The sequence below is a fragment of the Asterias rubens genome, chromosome 16 (assembly GCF_902459465.1).
Source record: "Asterias rubens chromosome 16, eAstRub1.3, whole genome shotgun sequence".
Lineage (NCBI taxonomy): Eukaryota > Metazoa > Echinodermata > Asteroidea > Forcipulatida > Asteriidae > Asterias > Asterias rubens.
In genome coordinates this window covers 7,474,215-7,497,655 of record NC_047077.1, presented here as the reverse complement: position 1 = coordinate 7,497,655, position 23,441 = coordinate 7,474,215, and the positions used below count along the sequence as shown (strand labels likewise).

The following is a 23,441-nucleotide window of genomic DNA, read 5'->3' as shown; positions in this document are numbered from 1 at the left end:
TAAAAAATAATAATATATTATTTAGACAAGAATAACTATTTCATAGTGCCTCGCGCAAAACATTCTTTGGCTGAGTACTTCAAGCTTTTTAAAACCTCGATTCTTTGGCTGAGTACTCTTTAAGCTTTTTAAAACCTCGATTCTTTGGCTGAGTACTTCAAGCTTTTTGAAACCTCGATGGACTCGAGCTGGGACTCAGTGAACACTTTTGCAGCAGTGTACATTATAAACGGTGCTTCTAGCATCAAACGAAGCAATAACCACGGACGGCGATTAAGCCGAAGTCTTGACGCTTAGGCGATGTGGCCTTTTATTGCGAAGAAATTCTCATTATGTATAAACAAAAGATGTGATATCAAATCTAAAACGAAGTTAGCCATTTCCTAATCACAGTTGACTTGTATTATATATTGTAACTTACTTGTTAAAATGTGATTGGAATCTCAACGTTATACTGATGATGGGAAAAGCTAGCTATTACCAACACCACTTTAATTTAACCACGTAATGATAATAATATGCCTACTATCAAAAACACTAAAACTACTGCCATGCCAATTAATCAGTCCTCATTATTGACATGACATGTAAAAGCATGTAACAACTATCGTGTTAAGTTAATTACCGTAAGCTTTTAACGAGAGGCACTTAATGTTCACGTGAGACGTCGATATTGCTTCACTATCAATGCAATGACAGCTAGCAAAAAAAAACTTGACTATGCGCAGAGGTGTTCATCAGTGCACCGTTTGCCGTATTGGGGCGGGGAGCAGTGAGGGGTTCTGTACTGTAAACTGCCAACGCTTTTTGAAATAATTCTCCAATGGGGGTGGTATAACGGCGTTATACAGAAATTCTGGCTTTCTTTCCTCTACTGAAATAATCCTCCAATATGGAAGACATTGTGCATAACGGTGTTATAGTAACATAGTATCACCTCGAGACAGAAGTCGGCAGTGTACACACAAAAAAACTTACTGCGGCGTAAAGACAAGAAAAAGTAATGATTAAATTAAAATTCATATTAATTTTCGGTTCAGTGAGACGAACATTATTTTAGCATGTAAAAGAGTGTTAACCGGGAAAATGAGACTCAGCAAGTAATATTTTAAAGGAAGCTTTCTACTATCGTTATCTTCAAACTGTTTAAGTTTAATGTAAATCTTTGGACATTGTGTTTGGTGTTACAAAAAGTATCAGACTTGGGTGTGTATTTAAATGTAACATTGTTTGCCTTTTAAAACAGGAGATGGGTCATAAATTGTCCTTTTATAAAACACACGCGTCAGCCAAATTTTCTGTAGGATATAATTCCATCCCGAGCAAGTGCGGGTTGATCTTTTATGATCACTGGAGTATGTTGTGAATGAATGAATGAATGAATGAATGAATGAATGAATGAATGAATGAAATGAATAAAATGAATAAATTGAAGAATCGGGGAGGTCCAATCAAAACCGCTAACAGAAGAAGTTTGCATGCAGTTTGTCGTAAGGGGGCGGGGGACAAAATATCCGGGGGTGTGGGCATGCCACCGGCACATGCATGCCCATTATGGGTAGGGCGCCCTCACAGCTTGAGCTTATGAAGGTTATTCATTGGCACAATGTTTCAAATTTTCTATTTTACCTCTGAACAATTCGTCATGATGACGTTATTGCATCGTGCCGGGGTGTTCTAGGGACTTATGACCGCTAGAGAATCTGTCCCTCATGCGAAATTATGGCAGGTTGGTTCTTAAGATGCCGCTATACCAGTGTGCATGCGGCTCTGATACATACACCGATTCGGGTGGGGCAGGGGGAGGGGGTGGGGGCACACACATCATAGGGAAATCTGTCTCCCGGAGATGCTGTCCTCCATTATGGGAAATTAACATGTGCTTAAAAGAGGTCGGTCCAACAGAGGTTGCTATCAGAAGAAGATAATACACAGTTTGCCGTACGGGTAGGGGGGGGGGGGCCACTGGCTTTTATTTTACAGCAGAAACAAGAAAATACTTCGATACATATAAATATTTTTTATACAAAACTTTATGTACTCAAGAAGTCAAGCAACTGCCAATGGAATGGAACCAATAATGCGTAGGTATATGCGCCTTTAACATTATCAAAGCGCTCCACAGAAACCTAGTCAAGCAACTGCCAATGGAATGGAATCAATAATGCGTATGTATATGCGCCTTTAACATTATCAAAGCGCTTCACAGAAACCTAGTCAAGCAACTGTCAATGGAATGGAACCAATAATGCGTATGTATATGCGCCTTTAACATTATCAAAGCGCTTCACAGAAACCTAGTCAAGCAACTGTCAATGGAATGGAACCAATAATGCGTATGTATATGCGCCTTTAACATTATCAAAGCGCTTCACAGAAACCTAGTCAAGCAACTGTCAATGGAATGGAACCAATAATGCGTATGTATATGCGCCTTTAACATTATCAAAGCGCTCCACAGAAACCTAGTCAAGCAACTGCCAATGGAATGGAATCAATAATGCGTATGTATATGCGCCTTTAACATTATCAAAGCGCTTCACAGAAACCTAGTCAAGGAACTGTCAATGGAATGGAACCAATAATGCGTATGTATATGCGCCTTTAACATTATCAAAGCGCTTCACAGAAACCTATAACAAAAATAACTTAAACAAATTTTAACAAATACATGATATTCGTGCTTTGATACTTCTAAATGTTTAACCATTACTAAGTCAATGGTCTTGTCTCGTATTTCAATGTTTCGTTGGCACACCCCCTGAAAGAGGCCTTGTCAGACCATTTATCCAGCCATCCAGACGCCAAGCACAACCATGTTTATTGGTTTATTTCATTAAAAAAAAAAAATTAAACAAGGAATGTACAGTATAATGTGACAACTGATGTGTTGAATTGCAAACGTTCAATAATTAAAAGTAGCTAAAAGGTTAAACAGGTTAAACACACAATTAAAAACAAACACACCCAACAATCATCCAACACTAAACAAAATAGAATGAGATTTAACAAAATATCTGATCACCAGTTTTGGCATTAACATACAGTGTAGTCCATATCTTCCCAATAAATGTGTTGCATATGACGTCATGACCGCCATCTTTGATGAAAAACAACGGAACACTATACGCATGTACGCGCAGTGCGAGAAGTGACGTGAACGTCAAAAAATTGCTTTTAGCATACGTGAAGTTACAGGGTCCCACGTCATGGTACGTACGTACAGACATCGTATTACACGAGCATGAAATAAGCCCAAAGTGGTGACGTCACCTAGAAAAAAAACCGGTTTTTTTTAACGTTCACGTGCTTTATCGCGTAGCGTACAGCTAAACCTCCCTCTAGCCTTCACGCATGCACGTTTCAGAAATGACGGACAATGGCCCCTTGCGTGTATGACGCAATAGAGTCAAACAATGGACGGGAGGCACCAACTCTCGGCCCTCAATTGGGGGGGGGGGTCTTGTGACCTATATATATACACAACGGGTCTATTAATGGTACGTCATTATGATTGGACCAGCTCCTAATGAGAATTCTCAGCCATAGGCCTCCCAGCTTTCAAGAGAATCAACAGACAAGAAAAGTTTAAACGGGAACAAATCCGTTTACAGCCTTCACTTTTGAGCACTATCTTTTGATAAAGGACCTATGTGTTTCATGCAGCTACACATTTAAGCTTCAAGATATGTGACGCTCGGGGAATTTAAAACACTCTTTTAACTTAAAAGTTGCGAGTAGTAAGTCGAAAGGGTATTGAGGCATCGTGCAGATTTTTGTTTTAAAGGGATGGTACACGTTTGGTTATTGTCAAAATTTGTGTGCCTTCAAATAGGAATAAAACACTTCTAGCTAGAAGTCTTTTATTATTTTAGTGAGAAATTACCTCTTTCTCAAAAACTACATCACTTCAGAGGTAGTCGTTTCCCACAATGTTTTATAATATCAACAGCTCTTCAATGCTCGTTACAAAGTCAGTTTTTAAGTTAATAATTGTTTTGAGTAATTACCAAACGTGTATCCTTCGCTTTGTACGACGCGTCGTACAAAGCGAAGGTACACGTTTGGTAATTACTCAAAACAAGTTTATAACGAACCGTCGCGACGGTTCGTTATAAACTTTTGTGTAGGCATAACCCTTTTTCAGAATTTCAATCTCAACATTTATCGAGTGAGATGAGGGTCTCGAAGAAGAAGGTAAATAATTAAATATGGTTTTACTTGTTAAAAACTTAAGGAAATACTTTTATTCATGTAGAATTTTGTTAATTTGGAACAACGATTTTAAGATTTTTCTTCTTCTCATATTCCCTTTTTATTAATGGAGAAAGACTAAAATTACAAAGTAACATGATGCTGGTTATTTAATAAAAGCCAAGCAAAATTCTCTTGAGGGCGCTGTCTCTGTTTAGTCTGATGGGCTTGGTGTTCTGGCGCATACAAACGCCATTCCGTCATCACTGTACTCTATTTGAATGGTTGAGTTGAGCACTCCGAACGTTGTCTCAATGATGTGACGCGCTTCTTTCAATATCCCACGTGCGTTAACTGGTGCCCCGTCGTAAAGAGTGGCTGAAACGGTAACACAACAAACACATTATTTAACTTTCAAACATTAAATGCGTGATCTGCAAGAGAAAACGAACAAAATTGTTGGTTTTAATCTTTATAAAGTGATGTGTGTAAGCACTATGTCCTCTTTTCTCGACTTCTGTGAAAACCAATCACATTCCACTCGGTGGGATTCGAACTTCGACGGTTGCAGTGCCTACCAACTAGACCACCGAGATTGTCCGGTAGTTAACAACTGAAGGTAGTTCCGATAGCCCCTTTATTGGCTGTGGCCGAATAGCCTGTCACCTTTTCAATTAGTAAAAACCTACACTGCAGTAGATTATTGTCAGCAATCAGCACTCATTTTGTTTTCTTCCCTTCAAAAGGCTTATTTTAAAAACTATTGTAGTATGAATGCCCAGTCGACCCAGCGTGTGGCTTCCCATCCAACTCACAAGATGTTTGTAACATAAAAGAACAGACGGTAGTTATCACAACTCAGTGCCAATTCTTCTGTTAATTACTGACTAAATTAATAAAAACATTTTACCTATGACAAGATGTGCACTCATGACATTTACTCCAGTTGTCAGCGCCCAAATCCGCAATGAATGAACGCCCTCAACGCCATCTATTTCGACCAATCGGCGACGAACATCAGAGTAATCAAGAGAAGACGGCTTAGCTATTTATTAAGAGAAAGAAAATTAATCAACCAGTTACAGTTGATGACGTTTTATCACAATTGGTGTTTTCGACTGATGTTACGTTACCATTGTGTAACCTCACAACCTGAACCCATGCCGATTGCGGACAGAACTACGAATGAAGTCGATCGCTTGAATAGAATCACCAACAGAGGGGGGAGGGGGGGCAAGAGCCCTAACCCTGCTCACAACCCCCCCCCTTCCCTCCAAACACATACACTCCAAATGAGATCAAACATTTTTTGTTTTAATTTGCCCCCACCCCACCCGCAACCGTACCAGAAGCAAGACATATAAAATCTGGTTATACCACTTATCTCATTGCACTTTATCTGATCTGTACCATATGCTTTTGAGGTGAACAACTATTGGATGTATAAGTTTGCAAAGAAACTGTATGTGTTTAAGGCTTATGATCTGACTTCCAACTATAGTTTCTGTGGAATTTGGAAACATTCTGAATGGCTCCCTCTGGCGACCTACCTTCCATAAGAACCATTATGATGTCACGAAACAATCTGCATGTTGTCAGAAACACAAGAACGCTGAATACTATGGTTAAGATTGGATCAATGATGGTCAAATCTGGCTGTAAATGAAGGCAACATTTATTTGTTAATTCACAATTAAGTCTGTATTAACAATACACAAAACTTACTCATACCCCCCCCCCCCCCCCCACCTCACAACGAACTCGTTTTCACTATTATACGTTCCGGAAAATGTAGTCTTGGTGCAAGCCGTTGTGATCCATACTATCTCACTCAACTATCGCCCTCTATCGCCGCGCATATTACTATCGTCTTGCTACAAGACTACATTCAGAACGTAGTGAGAAAGAGTTCGGTTTGATGGACATTTAATAATTATACTAACACAATCATGGTTCACGCTTTTGGTGTAAAGTCGTAAACTCGTGTAAAACGTTGTTTCCCAAGAATGGTTCTAGGAATTTATCACTAAAATGTGAAGATGGATTGGTTGTTTGTTTGTTTAAGTTTAAAGGAGAACAACATGATTGAGCAAGTTCGGATGGTGACTATTGACTTGACTATAGACTAGACATCCTCCATGACTAGACTAACCAGTAACCATAGAGCACAGCAGATTGACTATCGAACCATGCACTTGAGCATGATCGATTTGGTCAATTCGAAAGCTATACGTCACAGTTACATAGTCGCTTACCAAAACTTCCTCATTGTTAGTTTCAAAGAAAAAAAAACGCAGTTAAAATGTCTTGTTTTATTTACCCTGAAATAAATAACAATTGCTCCAATAAGAATACTGAGACTCTGAATTATGTCACCGATGACGTGTAGAGTTGCTGCTCGAAGATTGACATTCTCATGATCATGATCATGTGCACCAATAACGGGTAAACTAGGAGAGCAGGGATTGTTTTCATCACAACGTAAATGCAGCACTAAACCCAAGCTGTGGAAATAAAAGTGATTTGTCGTTATACTTTATATGATAATCTCGATTCAGTAATAAATGCCAATTAACTCGGTGTACCACATAACAATAAGCTTTGCGGTGCCAGATGCTCTTTTAATAAATAAATTGCTTAAATTTGTAACCATTTGTACTGGACATGTGTAGTTTTCTTAAGCATAATCTGGTTATATTAAGTGACGTTCGGTGTGCTATTAGCTTTCTTATTATAAAGCATTGTTGTTGGACGTAAAATTGTTCGTTATGTTTTAGCCATCTAAAGCCCATCTGAATAGTATATTTTTACAATAATATGTTCTTTTATAAATATATCTGTTTTAATTAGTCTATTATTCTTTATATTATGTTCCCATCTCAAGTTTGGATTGACTTGCTAGGGAAGTACTCTTTTGTTAATCCTGGCCAGCTTGAAATGGGTTGTCTCTGTCCCTAATCGTAGTTCCCTGCTCTTCCCTCCCCCACCATGTCTTTCTATCCTCTCGCTCATCTATTCTTCACATGTTTCTTGTTGTATCCAAACCTTATGTCAGTCTTCTTCATAAAGGTCCAGTGCTTTAGTTGCCATTACTTAGCATGTATGCCTTCATGTAGTTCTGTTCAACATATTTTATGTTATATGTTTTTCCTATTACTTTTTTCTGATTTGCAATTACATGTATTGTTATTGTTCTTTGTGAAATGGCCGAATAAATAATAATAATAACAATAATATAGGTTTGATAAGAAATGAACAGTTGACTTACATGATGTTGACACCTAGAGCAATTGATGCTGTAATGATCATAATGTCGGCATCTATCTCAAGATGTTCACTCATCGACCGTTTGATGCCCAAGAAAATGAGTACACCCGTCAGTACCCATATAAGAAGCACAGAGAAAAGGGCGCCAATGATTTCTGTAACAAAATATTAGTATGGAACAGTCGTTGAAAATATATGAAAAGATATCGCCAAGAAATTCAAATTCAAATTCTCTGTATTTTTTTTAAAATTTAATTGATGAGTTTTTGCCGATTATACCAATCAGTACTTTCGTGAGTCCAAATCCAGTTGAGCTATTTTATATTACAAAGTATATTGAACTTCTGAGTGTAATACTAAAGTATTACACCTTGAGTTATTAGCTTATTTTGATTAATACTTGTCTAGATTAATGGCTTAGTCTTCGTGTAATAAATGATACGCGTGGTATTTCACATATCAGGGAACTTGATTGTTGAAGTTTTTCATTACGTATAGAGATGTGTAGAAAGGATACAAGGATACAAATCATCTTTAGAAGTTGAGAAACGTTGTTTTTCACCATCGATATTCGTCTAGGGTTTTATATTTGGGAATCATTGAACCGTGAGGCAAACATAATATGAAATGGTGCATTGTAGAGGAAAGACACTCAGTAATTTAAGTTCAAGCCCACGCACCCAGTGAGATTCGAGAGATCGTCCTGCATCCATGGAGGTAACATCTACACTTCATCAGACAGACTTGAACTATTTCCCACAAAGTTTCAACATTTTGATTTCTCAAAAATAGTTAACACTTATTTGTTTATCTATAATTTGGTCACATTTTATAACTTATTTGCAAAAAATATAGGCCTACTTTATACCGTTTGCAACATAATTGAGTACAATGTCAGTTTGCTCCGTTGTTTTTACTAAAGTGAATGTTTTTAACTGGGAAATTTTTTTGTATGTTGAAAGACAGCATGTTTTCAGCTGGTTGCACATCATGTTATCTTTTCAGTTTGGAGAGACAGTAATTTTCAAGTTGAACTATAGTTACATTAGTTACTTAAAAACGAATCGACATTAACTATTAGTTCAACTTAGATAACTGTCTTTCAAAACTAAAAAGATCACATGATTTGCAACAAAACACATGCTATCTGAAAACATGTTGAAATGAAGTGTAGATTCATACAAATCCACAGTTGAGTGACGTCACACGTACTTCCATTGGACTTACCTGCTCTGTACCAGCCATGAGTCAGCTTCTTACTCGGTTTCTTCCTTGCTAAGCAAATAGCAAGAAGTGCAACAACGAATGAAACAAAGTCCGTCATCATATGAGCAGCATCAGTCATTACTGCAAGACTACCAGCGATATAACCTCCTGCTCGGGAAACAAACAACAACAACAACAACATTGTCGGATGGTTTATAAATGGAGTGTTGTGAACGTGCGGTTTACCGGGCTCAAGTTCAGAGCCCACCATAGAGCTTCTTAAGTAGATCATACTGCTTAACAACTCACTGATAAGCAGAACTGAGCAGGATACCAATCACAAAATGGTACATAATGTGACATGGTAGGTCTGGTAACCTTATTTTAGAAAGCATAATTTTGTTGTGCTTAGCGTATGTGCCTAAGCAGCTCTATGAAGTTGTGCCAAGCTTTATCGCCAGCATGCAAAGTGTATGGTTCGAATCCCGGTCGTGCCACATATGAACCTTGGTAACACATCAAATTAACCATAACTTCGAATGGGACGTAAAGGTTCCGTGTGTTACGCTCGTAAAAGAACACATAATTTCAGACCCGGGCTCTGATTGTTGTTCATGCATGGTTTTCAAAAGTTTCCCAAATCTACTTTAATATGTTAGTGCATGTGTCTATAGGCTAATATAGACACATTGGTGAATCTATTATACCAAACTTTGAAAATTAGGTGGATTGTTATTTTGCAGCCAAGCATGCTATAGTCCTGTTGAAATTGTGAGAAATAAGAGTTAATATGGAGACATTAGGCCTACTTCTGACCCGGCGCACATTACCGAGAACAATTGCTCATTTTTCGTGTTTTTGATTGATTGATTTATTTGCGTACCTGTTATTTCAGCGATCATAACTACGAAACATAATGTTGCAGCAATCAAAAGTCGTCTTCTAGTGTGTAGAAGCATTTCATGACGTGTCATATGAGCGTAATCTTCACGCGATGTCCCATCTAGGCTACCGTAGCCCGGTTCTTGGTCTGGTGCCGAGGCCATAAGCATTTCATCTTTGCCTTTTTTGGCGCCCATGACGTCACAGCTGTCTGTAATCAACAAGATGTTTAAATTATAATTCTAAATATAAAACAATATTTGAAATGCTGTGCAAGTTTTCAATCATGCTTTATTTAGCCTTAAACTGAAATAGATGAGAAAATAAAATTTGCTATTGCAAACAACTTACCAACCAAATGGACCGATGGTATAAATGCAAAAAATAGTTAATGGCCTGACGTTTCGACCCTAAATGAGAACACAACAAACATGAACAGGTAACTAAGTGAAACATAAGCAATGATGTGGAAATACATTATGTATTTTTATATATATAAACTGTACGCAGGAACAGTGTTAGCGAGTGAACGCTGAATAAAATTAATATCCTACTAGTCTCTAATACAGAGTTCTCCCGGACAAACGATGACCACGTCACGAAGCCGTATGATACTGTAGGTGGAACTACATGAATACATGATGAATGAAAGCATATAGAAATAAGCAAGGGGGTAAACCATGAATAGGGGACAAGGGGGGGGGGGGTAAAGGGAAGGCACTCTGGCTTGACCACAAGAAGATGGAAACACGAAGGACAATATCAAGGGTGGGAAGAGGTGGGGGGAAAAGTAATTAATTAAGGTGCGGGCTAAAAGAGGGATATCCGTGGGGAAAAAGGAGACGGCAAAACAAAAGGTTTATTAGCCGTTTCCTTCTTGGACGTTCAGATCATGGGTTGAATGGTCCGAAGGCGTCTAATCCAGAGTGGCATAGAAACGCCTCTTGAGTGTAGTTTTTGTTTCACCTATATATTGAACACCACATACTCTGCAAGATATGAGATAAATGAGATTAGTGGTGGTGCAGGTGACATGACCCCTTGTGGTACCACCGTTAATGCTGGTGAGGGAGTCCGATTCCCTCATGTGTTGTCTACAGACGATGCATTTGGACATGTTGGAAAACCTTAAAGTCACCTGGAACTAGTGTTTTGTCAAAATAAAGCTTTTGTCACTAAAATTTGTGTTTTGATGAGTGGAATATGAATAAAAAATTAACTAAGGTTTAAAAAAATATATATATTTCCCATGTTATTTACAAATTTGAAAATAAGCCCAACCCGAGAGGGCGCTGTTCCTAACGTCAATCGAGGCGCGATGAATCGCATGCAGTGCCAACACAAGATAGTCACGCTTGGCGCAAGCTAAAACATACCCTAAAAGTTGAAACAATACCTGATTTGTTTCACGTCAGGCAAAATGCTCCTTTAGGTTCGTTACGTCTTTCAGCCTTGTTCGACTTCCCCACTAGCTGGAAAAAATTGTTGGGATGGCGTCATGTTTTAGACAACCCCACACAACTTTATTAATTTTTTTAAACATATAAGAACAATTACTCAAACAATTATTTTATTGTTCAGAAACATAATTATACTCAAATGTTTGAAGAAAACAGAATATTTCCAGGTTACTTTAAAGTTCCCTGTGGTAGAGGGGGATTAAACATTATCATTAATGGGAGGGACTTCTGCTCGGACAATGAGATCCCTGAGACTTGGTGGGCGTCTGTTATTTTCTACATCCATGGTCATATAGGCAGCTATGGGTTCTTTCTGTACAGCACGTTGAAGTCGATCTGATGTGTGAAGAATATGATGGTTAGAACTGGTTATTTTTATTTTAAACTAAAATAGTCACAAAATGTGGCTGAACTAGACTTGTGAACAAGTCGTTAATGATTTGTCGCGGTGATAATCGAGGCGTGGTGCCTGCATGAAAATAATTCTATAAGTTATTGAGTTTTTGGGGCTTGTCTTTCTGTGCAGTATTTCTATCTTGTGTTCTATTGGTTTGTCTTTTGTCTCTGCCCCTGTTGTTGTGTGTAGGTATTTTGGCATGTTCTTGCTGTATTTTTATCCAATTAAGTTTCAATAAGTCAATTGATCAGTCTCCGCAATCGAATACTGCTCTCGCGAGATTTTTCTCTCGTGCGAAGCTGTGCTGTCGACTACTCCCCGTCTGCACAGCGCGAGAGCGGTAGTCACCGCGACAGACATCTAACGACTTGTCCACAATTCTATGGCTGGAGTAACTTTCATAGAACTCTTCCTCTATACACACATATACACTGCAGTATAATACGAAAGTGTAAGGCCGCCAGGGCTAACATTGATATACCAAAAGTTTGTCTATAGGAAGAAAACCAATGCCTTAAAAAAGTCCCTTTCCGTAATTTTCTGCTACACTCTTAAAACCTTCTAGGTTAAAATTGACCCAAATCTTGGTACCGGGGCCTGACAATGGGGTCAGGGGGCCTGACCCATTCCAGGGTCAGATATAACCCGAAATCTATATCAAAATATCCATAAATGAGTCACAGTCCCCGGTACTGAGAATCCTGATCAATTTCAACTCGGGAGTTATTTATACAGAATGTATCTGCAGGTGAGATCACGTTGAAGTTATTTTGGTCTTCACTCTCTACCGCGCTCTACTCATCCTAGCTGATCTTAATCTAACAGTACACGCATGGGTGCTTAAAGTAATTGCCTATCCCTCAGACAATATTGGGTCTTTAGATCACTCAACATATGATTACAATTTAGGAATTAAAAAGCTTTTAGCAGAGACAAAGCTACTTTTAAATATCTCAATAATTTACGTCATGACTTCAAGAGATGTTCAGACAACTAGGGTTTATTGTTCTGTTACGACACAGGCTACACATAATTATATCTCACACCAAAAACAACATGCAACAACACGCAGAAAAGTGTAAAGAAAGAAAGAAAACATGTGTCAATTTGTTTTCAAGATATACATTCAGGGACACTTTGTTTTAAACGGATATTAATTTCCAGACAGCAATCCGTTGATTTATTGACTATCTTTGATGAAAATACCATGTACTCCTAATTAATGTTGGGGTATGGTTACACCGTTTGAAATGTTCATAAAAAATTGCTGGAAGTATTTCGTTTTTTAAATAGCTGAAGGTTACTAGATCGTATCATGAAAATGTATCGAATGTATTAATATGAATAATGGTCTCAACAGAGTAATGTTCTTCTTTTGATCAGCCATGCGTAAAGTTGATTTCACCTCGGATAATCTTCTATAGTAATGTTGTGATGTTTATTTTTCAAGCTGTTTTACTTCCTTACCACGTGACATGATTCACCTGGACATGCGCAGCCATCCATTGGTTTTAGTCCGTCTCTTTTATTGCATTCTTACTGGAACAGAACGGACATCCAGGGGTTGATTTCACAAAGAGTTATAAGACTATAGTCTTATCGCGAGGAACGAGTTACTCGTCCTCTAAGACTAGCCATAAGTGTTTTATTGCATTCTTACTGGAACAGAACAGACATCCAGGGGTTGATTTCACAAAGAGTTATAAGACTATAGTCTTATCGCGAGTTAGAACGAGTTACTCGTCCTCTAAGACTAGCCATAAGTGTTTTTTAATATCTTATAATGTAGGACTACAGTTCCAAGTTAGGACTAGTTTAAACTCTACTGAAATCAGCCCCAGGCCTTTTCGGCCCTTCCATGGCAAAACATTTATTTATAAAAAGAAAATTTCTTGATGAGTGAGCTTTTCCTTATTTTAAAGTTTCCAAGTCATAAACAGGTGTGAGTAGAACATGTTTTATCTCGGCCCCCTTTTATGAAATTTGACCGTCTCATTAAAGGCAGTGGACACTATTGGTAATTGTCAAAGACTAGCCTTTCACAGTTTGTGTATCTCAACATATGCATAACATATAACACTTCTGAAAATTTGAGCTCAATCGGTCATCGAAAATGCGAGTGATGGTAAAAATAAAACCTTGTCACACGAAGTTGTATGCGTTTGGATGGTTGATTTCGAGACCTCAAGTTCTAAACCTGAGGTCTCGAAATCAAATTCGTGGAAAATTACTTCTTTCTCGAAAACTATGGCACTTAAGAGGGAGCCGATTCTCACAATGTTTTATACCATCAACAGCTCCCCGTTACTCGTCACCGAGAAAAGTGTTATGCTTATTATTATTTTGAGTAATTTCCAGTAGTGTCCACTGCCTTAATTAATTAAATCAAACACCAAACAAACACCAAACAAAACAGTCGACATTGTGATGAATGGGAAATAAAATAAATATTTAGTGCTGTTTTAGATGTGGGTGGAAAACCCCATAAGGAAAACCCACGCAATCAGTTAGGGACTGAAAACCCCATAAGGAAAACCCACGCAATCAGTTAGGGACTGAAAACCCCATAAGGAAAACCCACGCAATCAGTTAGGGACTGAAAACCCCATAAGGACAACCCACGCAATCAGTTAGGGACTGAAAACCCCATTCAATATGCAAGGCTCCGGTATGAGGTAGGATTCGAACCGGGGTCCTGGAGGTGAAAGGCAGGGAAATAAACTACTGGACAATCATTCGCCAAATAAACACAACCAAAAAATGATTATGTTTTGCCAGGCATCTAGATCACAATTCATACACGTCGTGTTTATGCAAATTTTGATTTTAAAGCTGCAGTTATTTGCCGGGTCTTTATATAGAATTGTTATAATTCTCGTCTTAAAGGAACACGTTGCCTTGGATCGGACGAGTTGGTCTATAAAAAGCGTTTGAAACCGTTTGTTATGAAATGCATATGGTTAGAAAGATGTTATAAAAGTAGAATATAATAATCCACACAAGTATCACTCAAAATTGCACGGTTTCATTGTACGTAACACGGTCCGCCATTTATGGGAGTCAAAAATTTGACTCCCATAAATGGCCGACAGTGTTAGTCGACGAGGTAAAAAGAAAACCACGCAATTTCGAGGCATATTTGTGTAGATCATTGTATTCTACTTTTACAACATCTTTCTAACCATACAGATTTTATAACAAACGGTTACAGAACGCTTTTCAAGGACCAACTCGACCGATCCAAGGCAACGTGTTCCTTTAAATTGCTAGTTCATTAGTTTATTTTCGTCTTAAATTGCTAGTTCATGCAAAATGTGAACACGGCAAGTACAGCTGTACGGCACTGAACGTCAATAGACCATGTTACCTTAAATTGCTAGTTCATGCAAAATGTGAACACGGCAAGTACAGCTGTACGGCACTGAACGTCAATAGACCATGTTACCTTTGTTTAAGTGTGACCTTATACATTCGTTGGCTGTTCTGGCAGGCAAGATACTGCACTGGTCATAGGAAAGTTAACATTTTGCGTCATGTTTTTCACATAAATCCAAGAATTATTAAAGTAGGCTGTACAAGTTTTGAGATGTGCCCCTTTCATCATATCAAAAATTTACAAGTTAGACAGTGCAATCTCCATAAAATAATATGTATATTCTCGATATCGAGAATTGATAACTGTTTTAAAAATATTTCAAGGGAAGTCTTTCACCATTATCTTCTGTAAACCCTGTAAGTTATTTGTAAAACTGTGTACTTTTAATTTTTGTTCTGTTCAGAAAGTTTCCAATGGCTTTAAAGGGAAACTCAAATGAAGAAAATATATTGTTGTTGCAAAGTTGCACTTTTTTAAACCCCTGTTTGCTATGTTTACAAACATCAATTGCTCTTTATTTTGCCGTTCAATTTATTACTGATACTTGCTCAATTATTTATCACGAGTACGTTGAGAAGTCTTTAGTTGTTTTCCCATATAATTTAAACCAAAAAGGCATATCATCAATAACATTGCCCTATTGTTCTTCTAAACTACAGCACATCGTACTATAATACTGGGAGTAATCCGCCATTTTTGTACAGTCATCTGTAACCACCTGTTTTATCCGCATCGTCATTATCATGTCGGAGTCATCCATTTTGATAAAGTAAATATATAAATTGACTTGTAATAGTACAGTCACTCAATGCTTCAACTCGAGTCACCTTTACATGACAAAGTCAAGATGACAATGAGATAAAAATTTAATTGTTCCAGTCCATCAAGGTCGTCATAAATTAACTGATCAAGTATTTGTACTAACGAGACTTACAATACAACTCCATTCATTGTGAGTGTTGCCCATTAATTATGTCCAAAAGACTTATCGGTGAGTATAGGTGCTGTCATTTTGAACATCGACTGTTTCCGTTTTGACGTTTAGAAATGGACAGTTTCTCAATTGCATTAGAATATTAACATTACGTAATATGCTGTGAGTGCTTCACACAAAAACGTTACGCCCCAATAAGAGATGCTTGATTTAAAGTTTTATCATCTATAAGGCCAAGTACAAAAAAACACCAGTTGATCGTCCGGCTTTTCCAAAAATGGGAGGATGGGGGAATTTTTTTTGTTTTAATTCTTCTTTCAAAGATGTCCGCCAAGTATTCTAATTATAACTGGCCACCAGTTCTTCAGTTTAAGGTCACCGCTTACTTTTAGTTACGAGAGAAACATGTAGGCCTACACTAAAACAATTGTGTTTTTGAAGAAGAAAAAAGTGTAAAATAAGAAATAATAATAAAAAGGATGCGGTATCAAAAAAGGAAGAGGGAGGGGACGATCAACTGGTATTTTTTTAAATTTTATTTGGCAAAGTAATTATTTTAAAGGTTGTAAAAAATAATGATACGATTAGTAGCATTCCGGTGTTTTTTAAAGTTTTTTTTTTAGAAAGGGATTACAGAATTTGAGGTGAAGTGAGCTTGTGACCTAATAATAATCATGCATTTATAATGCGCCATCTACTAGTACAATACCCTCCCGAGGCGCAGAACAAAAACAAATCATAAGCAACAAAAGACAAATATACACAAATATATACGTGGAGTTAAATAAATGAGTTTTCAGCAAGTTTGTAAACAAATGAAAAGAACTACAACATCTAATGCAAATAAAGTGTTCCAAAGCGGAAAGTGCACGACCGCAACATGAAGGAGAAGTTCTGGAGGAATAATTAAAGGGTCTTAGCAGAAAAACGAAGAGTGCGTGACATGCAAGAAGTTTTGCAATGAAAAGAAGTTTACCCGATTTGAGATTTAAATGCAATTGGTATATTTTGATTTGAATTCGTCGTCGAATGTGAAGTAAAGTTACTACAATAAGTGTAATGATCATGTTTTAAGATTTCGTTAAAACACGAGCGGCAGCATTTTGGAGCCTACAAGTTGTAGTTTGTTGAGCTGGGGTGTTCAGTAACTCCGTGTAATAGTGAATTAGCATTGCTAATGCGAGAAGTGACCAAAAAATAGATATTGTATAGTTTCATTTGATAAGGTTTTTCTAACGGTAGGCCTTTTTACAGTTCTTGCAAGTAAAAGAAATATGTTGATTGGTAGATCTTGCTGACATGTTTATCCATGGCAAGGGTGTTATACAATCCATTTAAATTAAAATGCTTAGACGAATAAACAAAAACCATTGTCCTGCTTTCTTTATAAGACACCTGTTCAATGCTATGTATTTGAGTTATAAAGTGACAACTATGGTTGTATAATCACCAAGTGAATAGAGTGACCTATTTTAGCGTAACTTCGTTGACCTTGCATTGTTCGTAAACTGTGGTGTCGAGAATTTGGCTGTGTTGTTATATCGAGGTATACAATGGTTTTCAAAAACTGTGTTTATGACGAATCCTGTACATAGAAGGGAACATGGTGAAATGCTGTAATCGTATACATGCACTACATGGCAGTTTCTCATGCCAGTCATTTTACATCATTTGAACAATGAGGATTCTGAAGCTTGAAACACTTACTTGGTAGGCCTATTTATCCATGCCGGTAAAATAGTGTATTATTTTCTTTCATAAATGATGATCAATGCATATTTCTCCCACACCTTTTCCAAAACATCATATTATTTTGAGCGCTTTTAACATTGAAGAATAAATATAAAGACCAGAGATCACAAAGTGTTGTCCAGGTCTACCGCAGTACATCGCTTCGAATTTTACTATATAGATCATGGTATTAAGACCCATGGGTCAACAGCATTGGGTTCGATTTCCTCGAAACGGGTCAACTCGTACCTAAGTCAACTCGTACCCAAGTCAACTCTGACCCTAATTCGATTTCATAAAGCTGTTAGCTAAGCACAACTTACAAATTAATTGATTATCAAATAAAACAATGATGTTATAGGCAGAGACAGGTTTTCAACTAAAACAAAGAGTTTACTGATATTGTTTGGAGCAGACTCCATACTAAGTTTGACAATCGCTCATATTCGCCGTATAGAGCAGTGTCCGACATCCGTTCAAAATCACATGGAAATTTGGTTGGTAATCATGTTTTTATCAAGGAAGAAATTTCATGCTGTTTAGCAGCACTATGAAATTGGGCACAGATCGTCCGATTGTTAGTCCTTTCAAGATTAGACTATGCAAACGCAGTGTTATTTGGATCCCACGCATCTGACATACTACGCCTCCAAAAAAATACAAAATTGGGCTGCTCCATCATCTTCTGTGCTACCAAGCGAGATCATGCTACGCCATTCATTAAAGAACTCCACTGGCTTACCATCAAAAACAGGATCAAATTCAAAATCATGGTTATTGTTTACACAAAGTCATGCTTAAACATTACAATCGTCTTTCAGTCTGTCTCTCTACTCACCTGCACATACTGGCTTACGTTAATCTATAGATAAAACCAGCCTAAGCTTACTTAACATAAAGTTTCCCAACGCACTCTACAATCTGCTGCTTATAAGTAATTTTCATTTGCGGATCCCCAATTATGGACAGTCTCCCGACACATCTGCGCTCAGCAACATCCCTTCATATGTTCAAGAAAGGCCTAAAATTTTACCTTTTCACCCAATGGTATTTCTTGTTTCGTGTTAGTCGTTTCCCTTTCCCTAATTTCTTTATCACATTTTTCTTTTTTCTTGAGTCATGTGCTTCATCAACCCCTGTGATCTAAATGAAACAGCGGTATAAATGCCTCTTTGTATTTTATTGTATTTAATTGTATTGTACGCTCTGTGTTTAAAATAAATGTACACATCTTGTGAATGCAGCTAACATTATATACTCGCTTTCTATATCTTAATCAATACAAGGTACATTCAAGGTTTTTGTTTGTTTTGCTCAGCCTTCTCGTTTGTGTACCGTTTTAATGAATAAACTGTAATCGCCAAAAATGTTGCTTCTTTAATCACGAGCTGTGAGTTTTCATTTAGTGGTATTTCATCTACATTGTATCCAACAGTAAACACATTACCTGGGGATGGTTTGTACACTTGGACGATACTTAACAAAAAATATTAGCTTAAAAGATTGTGAATAATAAGCGTCAATTTAATTTGATATTAAAGACATTCTTTGAATACCATCACAAACTGCATTTTGAGAATCGCAATTCTATACTATAAGCAAACACAATTGGCCCACATTAAGCACCCTGCAATTAATGTATTTTATTAAAGACTCTTGATATTGTAAATTCTCTTGATATCGCAACCAACTCTGTACTTTAGGGTTATTTTGACCATACCATATACAAAGGATATTTATATAATGGCTAATCGTAACTTTAGGGCAACTGTAGATGAAAACATTCCTACCTGTTTCTATGAGATGTTGTGGAATACTCCAAACACGAACGGCTTTAATTACCTTCTAACACAATGCTCTTTGCAAGTTGTTCAGCTATGCAACCCCTAGAGTCAGGTGGCACTATTTGTAAAATGAAGTCAATTTGTCGCAAACGCCTATCAGTGGAACAAGATCAAGTACATCCTTATTTGCATCAGAATACGCTCATGAATATTCATAATGGTAACACCAACCAATCAAAATGGAGTTGTATGGTTTGGTTTTACACGTTGGTGATGTTTTCGGCTCTATGAATCATTATAGCTGAACTAAACTGTGGATGGTTGATTAGCTTTTAGAATGTATACTCAAGGTTATAGTTAAGCTATAAGGCGTCACTTACAATCCCTCAAGTGATGACAATTAAGCTTGTCTTACGAGTATACATTAATGTTCAGTATAAGTATACCGAATAACGAGATAGTGTAAATTATTGGTAAACAGGAAAGTGATTAGCAGAAGTACACACAGACGTTCATGTTCACATTTAACATTCAAGGTCAATGTACAAAGAAAACTCACATTAAAGTTTCGGAATTTTTCATGAGTTGAATTAATGATTTGTATTACCAATTAGCAAAATGAAAATAATCGGTGGCACTTTACTATTAGTGTAGGGATAAACGTAACACTAGGTGGTCAAGCTGTAATTTGTTTACGCTTCCCCAGCAACGCCGAAAACCCAATCATGATAATTATGATGTCATACCTAAACAGGTAAAAGAGATATGCAAATGACTATGGAAATTTGACACGGTGCTTGAGCTAGTGCAATTGAAAGCTTAAATAATTGATCTTCACAAGGTATTATCCGTTCTGCTTGACTAGTTCCGCCTTTGTAGCCTCCTGAAGCAGATACACCGGGGGCGATTGGCTTAATTTACCGGCAGAGTTAACGAGCTTGTCTATGAGCATTAAAGCAACAAAGACAGTTAGCCGGTATAGATGAGTTTATAGTAATCATGTGATAAGTGGTAGCGGATCTTGTCAATATCGTGGGGCCATTTTGTCACTCGCCCAGTATTGTTAGTGCCGTTTCTTGGGCATAGTGAGCCAACTAAAATAAAAATTATGAAAGGTTACCATGGATACATGTTACTGCTCTTCAATAGTATACACATAATGAATGTTTATGAGTGCAATGGTGCAAATATGTTCATGAGTTGAAAGATGGAATGTTCTATTCAACGAGGCGGAGCCGAGTTGAATGGAACATTCCAGCTTTCAACGAATGAACATATTCGCACCATTGCACGAATGAAAAACATTCATTATTTGTTTTATATAACATCCAAGTAGATCTTTGTCATTTTGATTGAAAGATACAACTTTCAAAACAAACAAAGTGTAGGCCTCCAATTTGTAATTGTAGAAGACGACTGCTAGTAATTTTACTAATATGCCTTGCTGCGTTACGGAAGACAACGCGCACGCAGTGATGTTTTTACTCAGCTTTTTCGTTCCATCCAAAAAGTACCATTGCACGCTGGCAGCGTGCAATGGTACTTTTCGGATGGAACGAAAAAGCACTGTGAGTGACTCAGCGTGCAATGGTACTTTTATTTGCTATCACGTGACGGACAATCCTCCAATCAAATGGCAAGGATCTGCTTGGGTGTTATATAAATGACAATATACTAATCATGTAGAGAGTTCAACACTAAGGTTAGTGTAGGGGGTTGAGGGTCAATGAACAAACAAAACATCTCCATTTAGATGCAGTCCGGGTAACTGAAACATTAAACATATTATACTCTTTCGGTAGTTGAATTGAATCATTTATAAAGTGTGTGATTAGAACGCTAGGTCTATTAAAATGGTGGATACCATACTCACCGACCGGCATGCACCTTCGATGACCGCAGTTCCGGCCTCGCTATGAGTTTCATGAATGCATGAGAATATGATAGGAAATGTGCTCTGTTCTGCATCCCATAATCTACAACCATTATCTGCAACCAATTCTGCCCTGAAATATGAACATCTGAGAGTGCGAGTCTGTGGTGAATGTATTTGAGAGGCCAGCTGGTATCAGAGAGATGTCAATGACAAGGAGGACACCTCAAGACAACCCTCACAAGTTGCAACGTCTCGTCTGTATGAATGACATTATTGGAGAAATTACTTAATCGCATCCTGGCTGATGGTTTCTACCTCAAGCTCCTATTCTAAATTATGTAAACATGAGGCTAACTATATACCATTGCAAGTTTGTGCACCATTGCAAGCTAGTGTTGTGCACCATTGCAAACTGGTGTTTGTGTTGTAAAACAGACCCGCACAAGTTGCTGGTGGGGGGGGGGGGGGGGGGGGCAGTGACGCAATGAGTACGTAATAGTTGCCTGCCTATAAAGCGCGTCTGTCTGGTTGTAAAAACATAAATCTGAGTAAAACGTTGTATGTAGCAAAGAAACTTTGCTGACTCATGTTGTTTGTTTGTGTGATTGTTTGATGGGGGTGTTGGGTGTTTGTTGGGGTATTTTTTTGTTGTCTGTTTGTTTATGATGTTATCTATTTGTGTGGAAATTCTGATTCAGTAACTAGATAACAACACTAGTCACTTTGAAATCAGCGGTTAGCTTTGGGGATTCGAACCCACAAACTTGTAATTGCAAGCCCTGCAGTCCAACCCCTTTCTAACGTTGTTACAATGTTCATCGTCATCATCATCATCTAAACTTTTTTTTTTTTATACATATTGTATGTGCTAGTTTTCCTGATTCTGTTTACTTATAGTATATTTCTGTATTTGTGTGAACGTTATTGTCTTGAATCTTGGCCGTATAAATAATATTATAACACACCTTTTGCTTGTTCTGTATTCTGGTTGGCTGAAACACGGTCACGTGGGTTGAACTCACATAGTCTAGTGTTCGCGCGCGCGTGTTTGCGGGAACTAGTACCCGAGCGGGCACTAGTCTTTGAAAATAGTGCCCGGTTACAGCGCCCTCTCTCCAAATTTCTGTTCTTATTTGACATTTAAGACCGAGCTGTGATATAAAACACATATTGACTGGCATAATTCGGTAACATAGTGTACGTCTATTCCCCCAGGGACTTTGAGTGACCAGAAGAGGGACCTATTTCCCGAGGCCGCAATTTTTTTTTTTTTAATAGATCGTCTTTCAGCTAATTCTGCCTCCTCTATGAGACCACCCATGATCGTACCCAGTCTGGAGAGATCCAGAGAATGTGTGGTCTATGGAGGAGCAACGGCGCACCCAGGATTATGTGGGGGTTTTTTTTTTGGGGGGGGGGGAGGGGGGCTCGAACCAATTTATTGGGTGGGGTCCAGGGGCCGGCCTTAGAGCTCTGAGCTTCATGGCGTTTTGGGGGTGAAAAATCTTTATGCAGAAATTTAGAAGAAAAACATTAGCACTTCTGATTCATATAAATGTATCGTCTATAATTACGAATTGCAAAAATCAGTCAATAGTTCAGCAACCTACCTACTTTTCGTCACTGGGCGGCAAATTCCATGAATAAAGAGGCGGCAAAACCCAGAACCTACAGATAAACTTTTGTTTTGCGAAAGTGGTGTCGCATGATAATAATATTTATGAGATTAGTGTTCAAAAATGAAATTATAACTTTAACCAGGGTATAAATGTGATGTGTAATTTGTTAAGGGTATTTGCAGACCTTTAAATCCCTGAATATAGCCGACTAAAATGAAAAACGTGGAAAAGAAGCAATGCGTGGTGATCAACATTCGATCGAGTCGGCCGGTATCTGGTTTCATGCTTATTCAGTAAAAACATCGCGGGTTAAAAAAACATTACTATCCGGCGTTTTTTCAAATTTAAGTGTATAGTTCTAGAAAACTATTGAATGCCCGGAGCGACCAAGAACGACGTGATATATATTTTATCCTGTACAACGGGTTTCAAATGCTTAATATGGTATTGTTGTAAGTTAACACAATTACAAGGGAGTTGTATATATCATTGCATAAGATGGGTTCAAAATCTTTCACCTAGCACCTCGGCCTCGGCAGGGGAAAAAAATGCGGATGGCAAAGGAAGAAAAGAAAATACTTCCACCGGAAATAAAAACCAAAAACTACATACGCATTTGCGACTTTTTTCCCTCGGCCCTTTTTTCCTTTCCCCTTCCTCCCCTCCCCATTGTTATTTTTACCTTTCTTCTTCTTCCCTTCCCTCTTTCTCCCTC

General features: G+C 37.9%; 1 protein-coding gene across 3 annotated transcripts; it reads right to left on the bottom strand.

Moving 5' to 3' along the window:
• Positions 1-3,955: 3,955 nt before the first annotated feature.
• LOC117300898 (zinc transporter 2-like) lies at positions 3,956-21,426 on the bottom strand. Of its 3 annotated transcripts, none has more exons than XM_033784759.1 (8): positions 21,105-21,426; positions 9,551-9,760; positions 8,689-8,835; positions 7,463-7,616; positions 6,515-6,698; positions 5,745-5,850; positions 5,105-5,239; positions 3,956-4,572 (listed from the first exon to the last, which is right to left on the bottom strand). In XM_033784759.1, exons 1-8 carry the CDS (start codon positions 21,112-21,114, stop codon positions 4,409-4,411), a joined length of 1,110 nt encoding a protein of 369 aa, XP_033640650.1. In that variant the 5' UTR covers positions 21,115-21,426; the 3' UTR covers positions 3,956-4,408. The 3 variants fall into 3 exon arrangements, with proteins under 3 accessions (XP_033640650.1, XP_033640652.1, XP_033640651.1); XM_033784761.1 differs by lacking the exon at positions 21,105-21,426 and adding an exon at positions 19,238-19,338; XM_033784760.1 differs by lacking the exon at positions 21,105-21,426 and adding an exon at positions 12,874-12,948.
• Between the last annotated feature and the right edge of the window lie 2,015 nt (positions 21,427-23,441).

Bases quoted from the DNA above. Each gene is read 5' to 3' on its own strand.
- LOC117300898 (XM_033784759.1), bottom strand. The intron at 6,699-7,462 runs GTAAGTCAACTG...TTATTTCCACAG, and splicing joins GCTCTAGGTGTCAACATCAT to CTTGGGTTTAGTGCTGCATT. The intron at 4,573-5,104 runs GTAAAATGTTTT...TTACCGTTTCAG, and splicing joins GAGTGCACATCTTGTCATAG to CCACTCTTTACGACGGGGCA.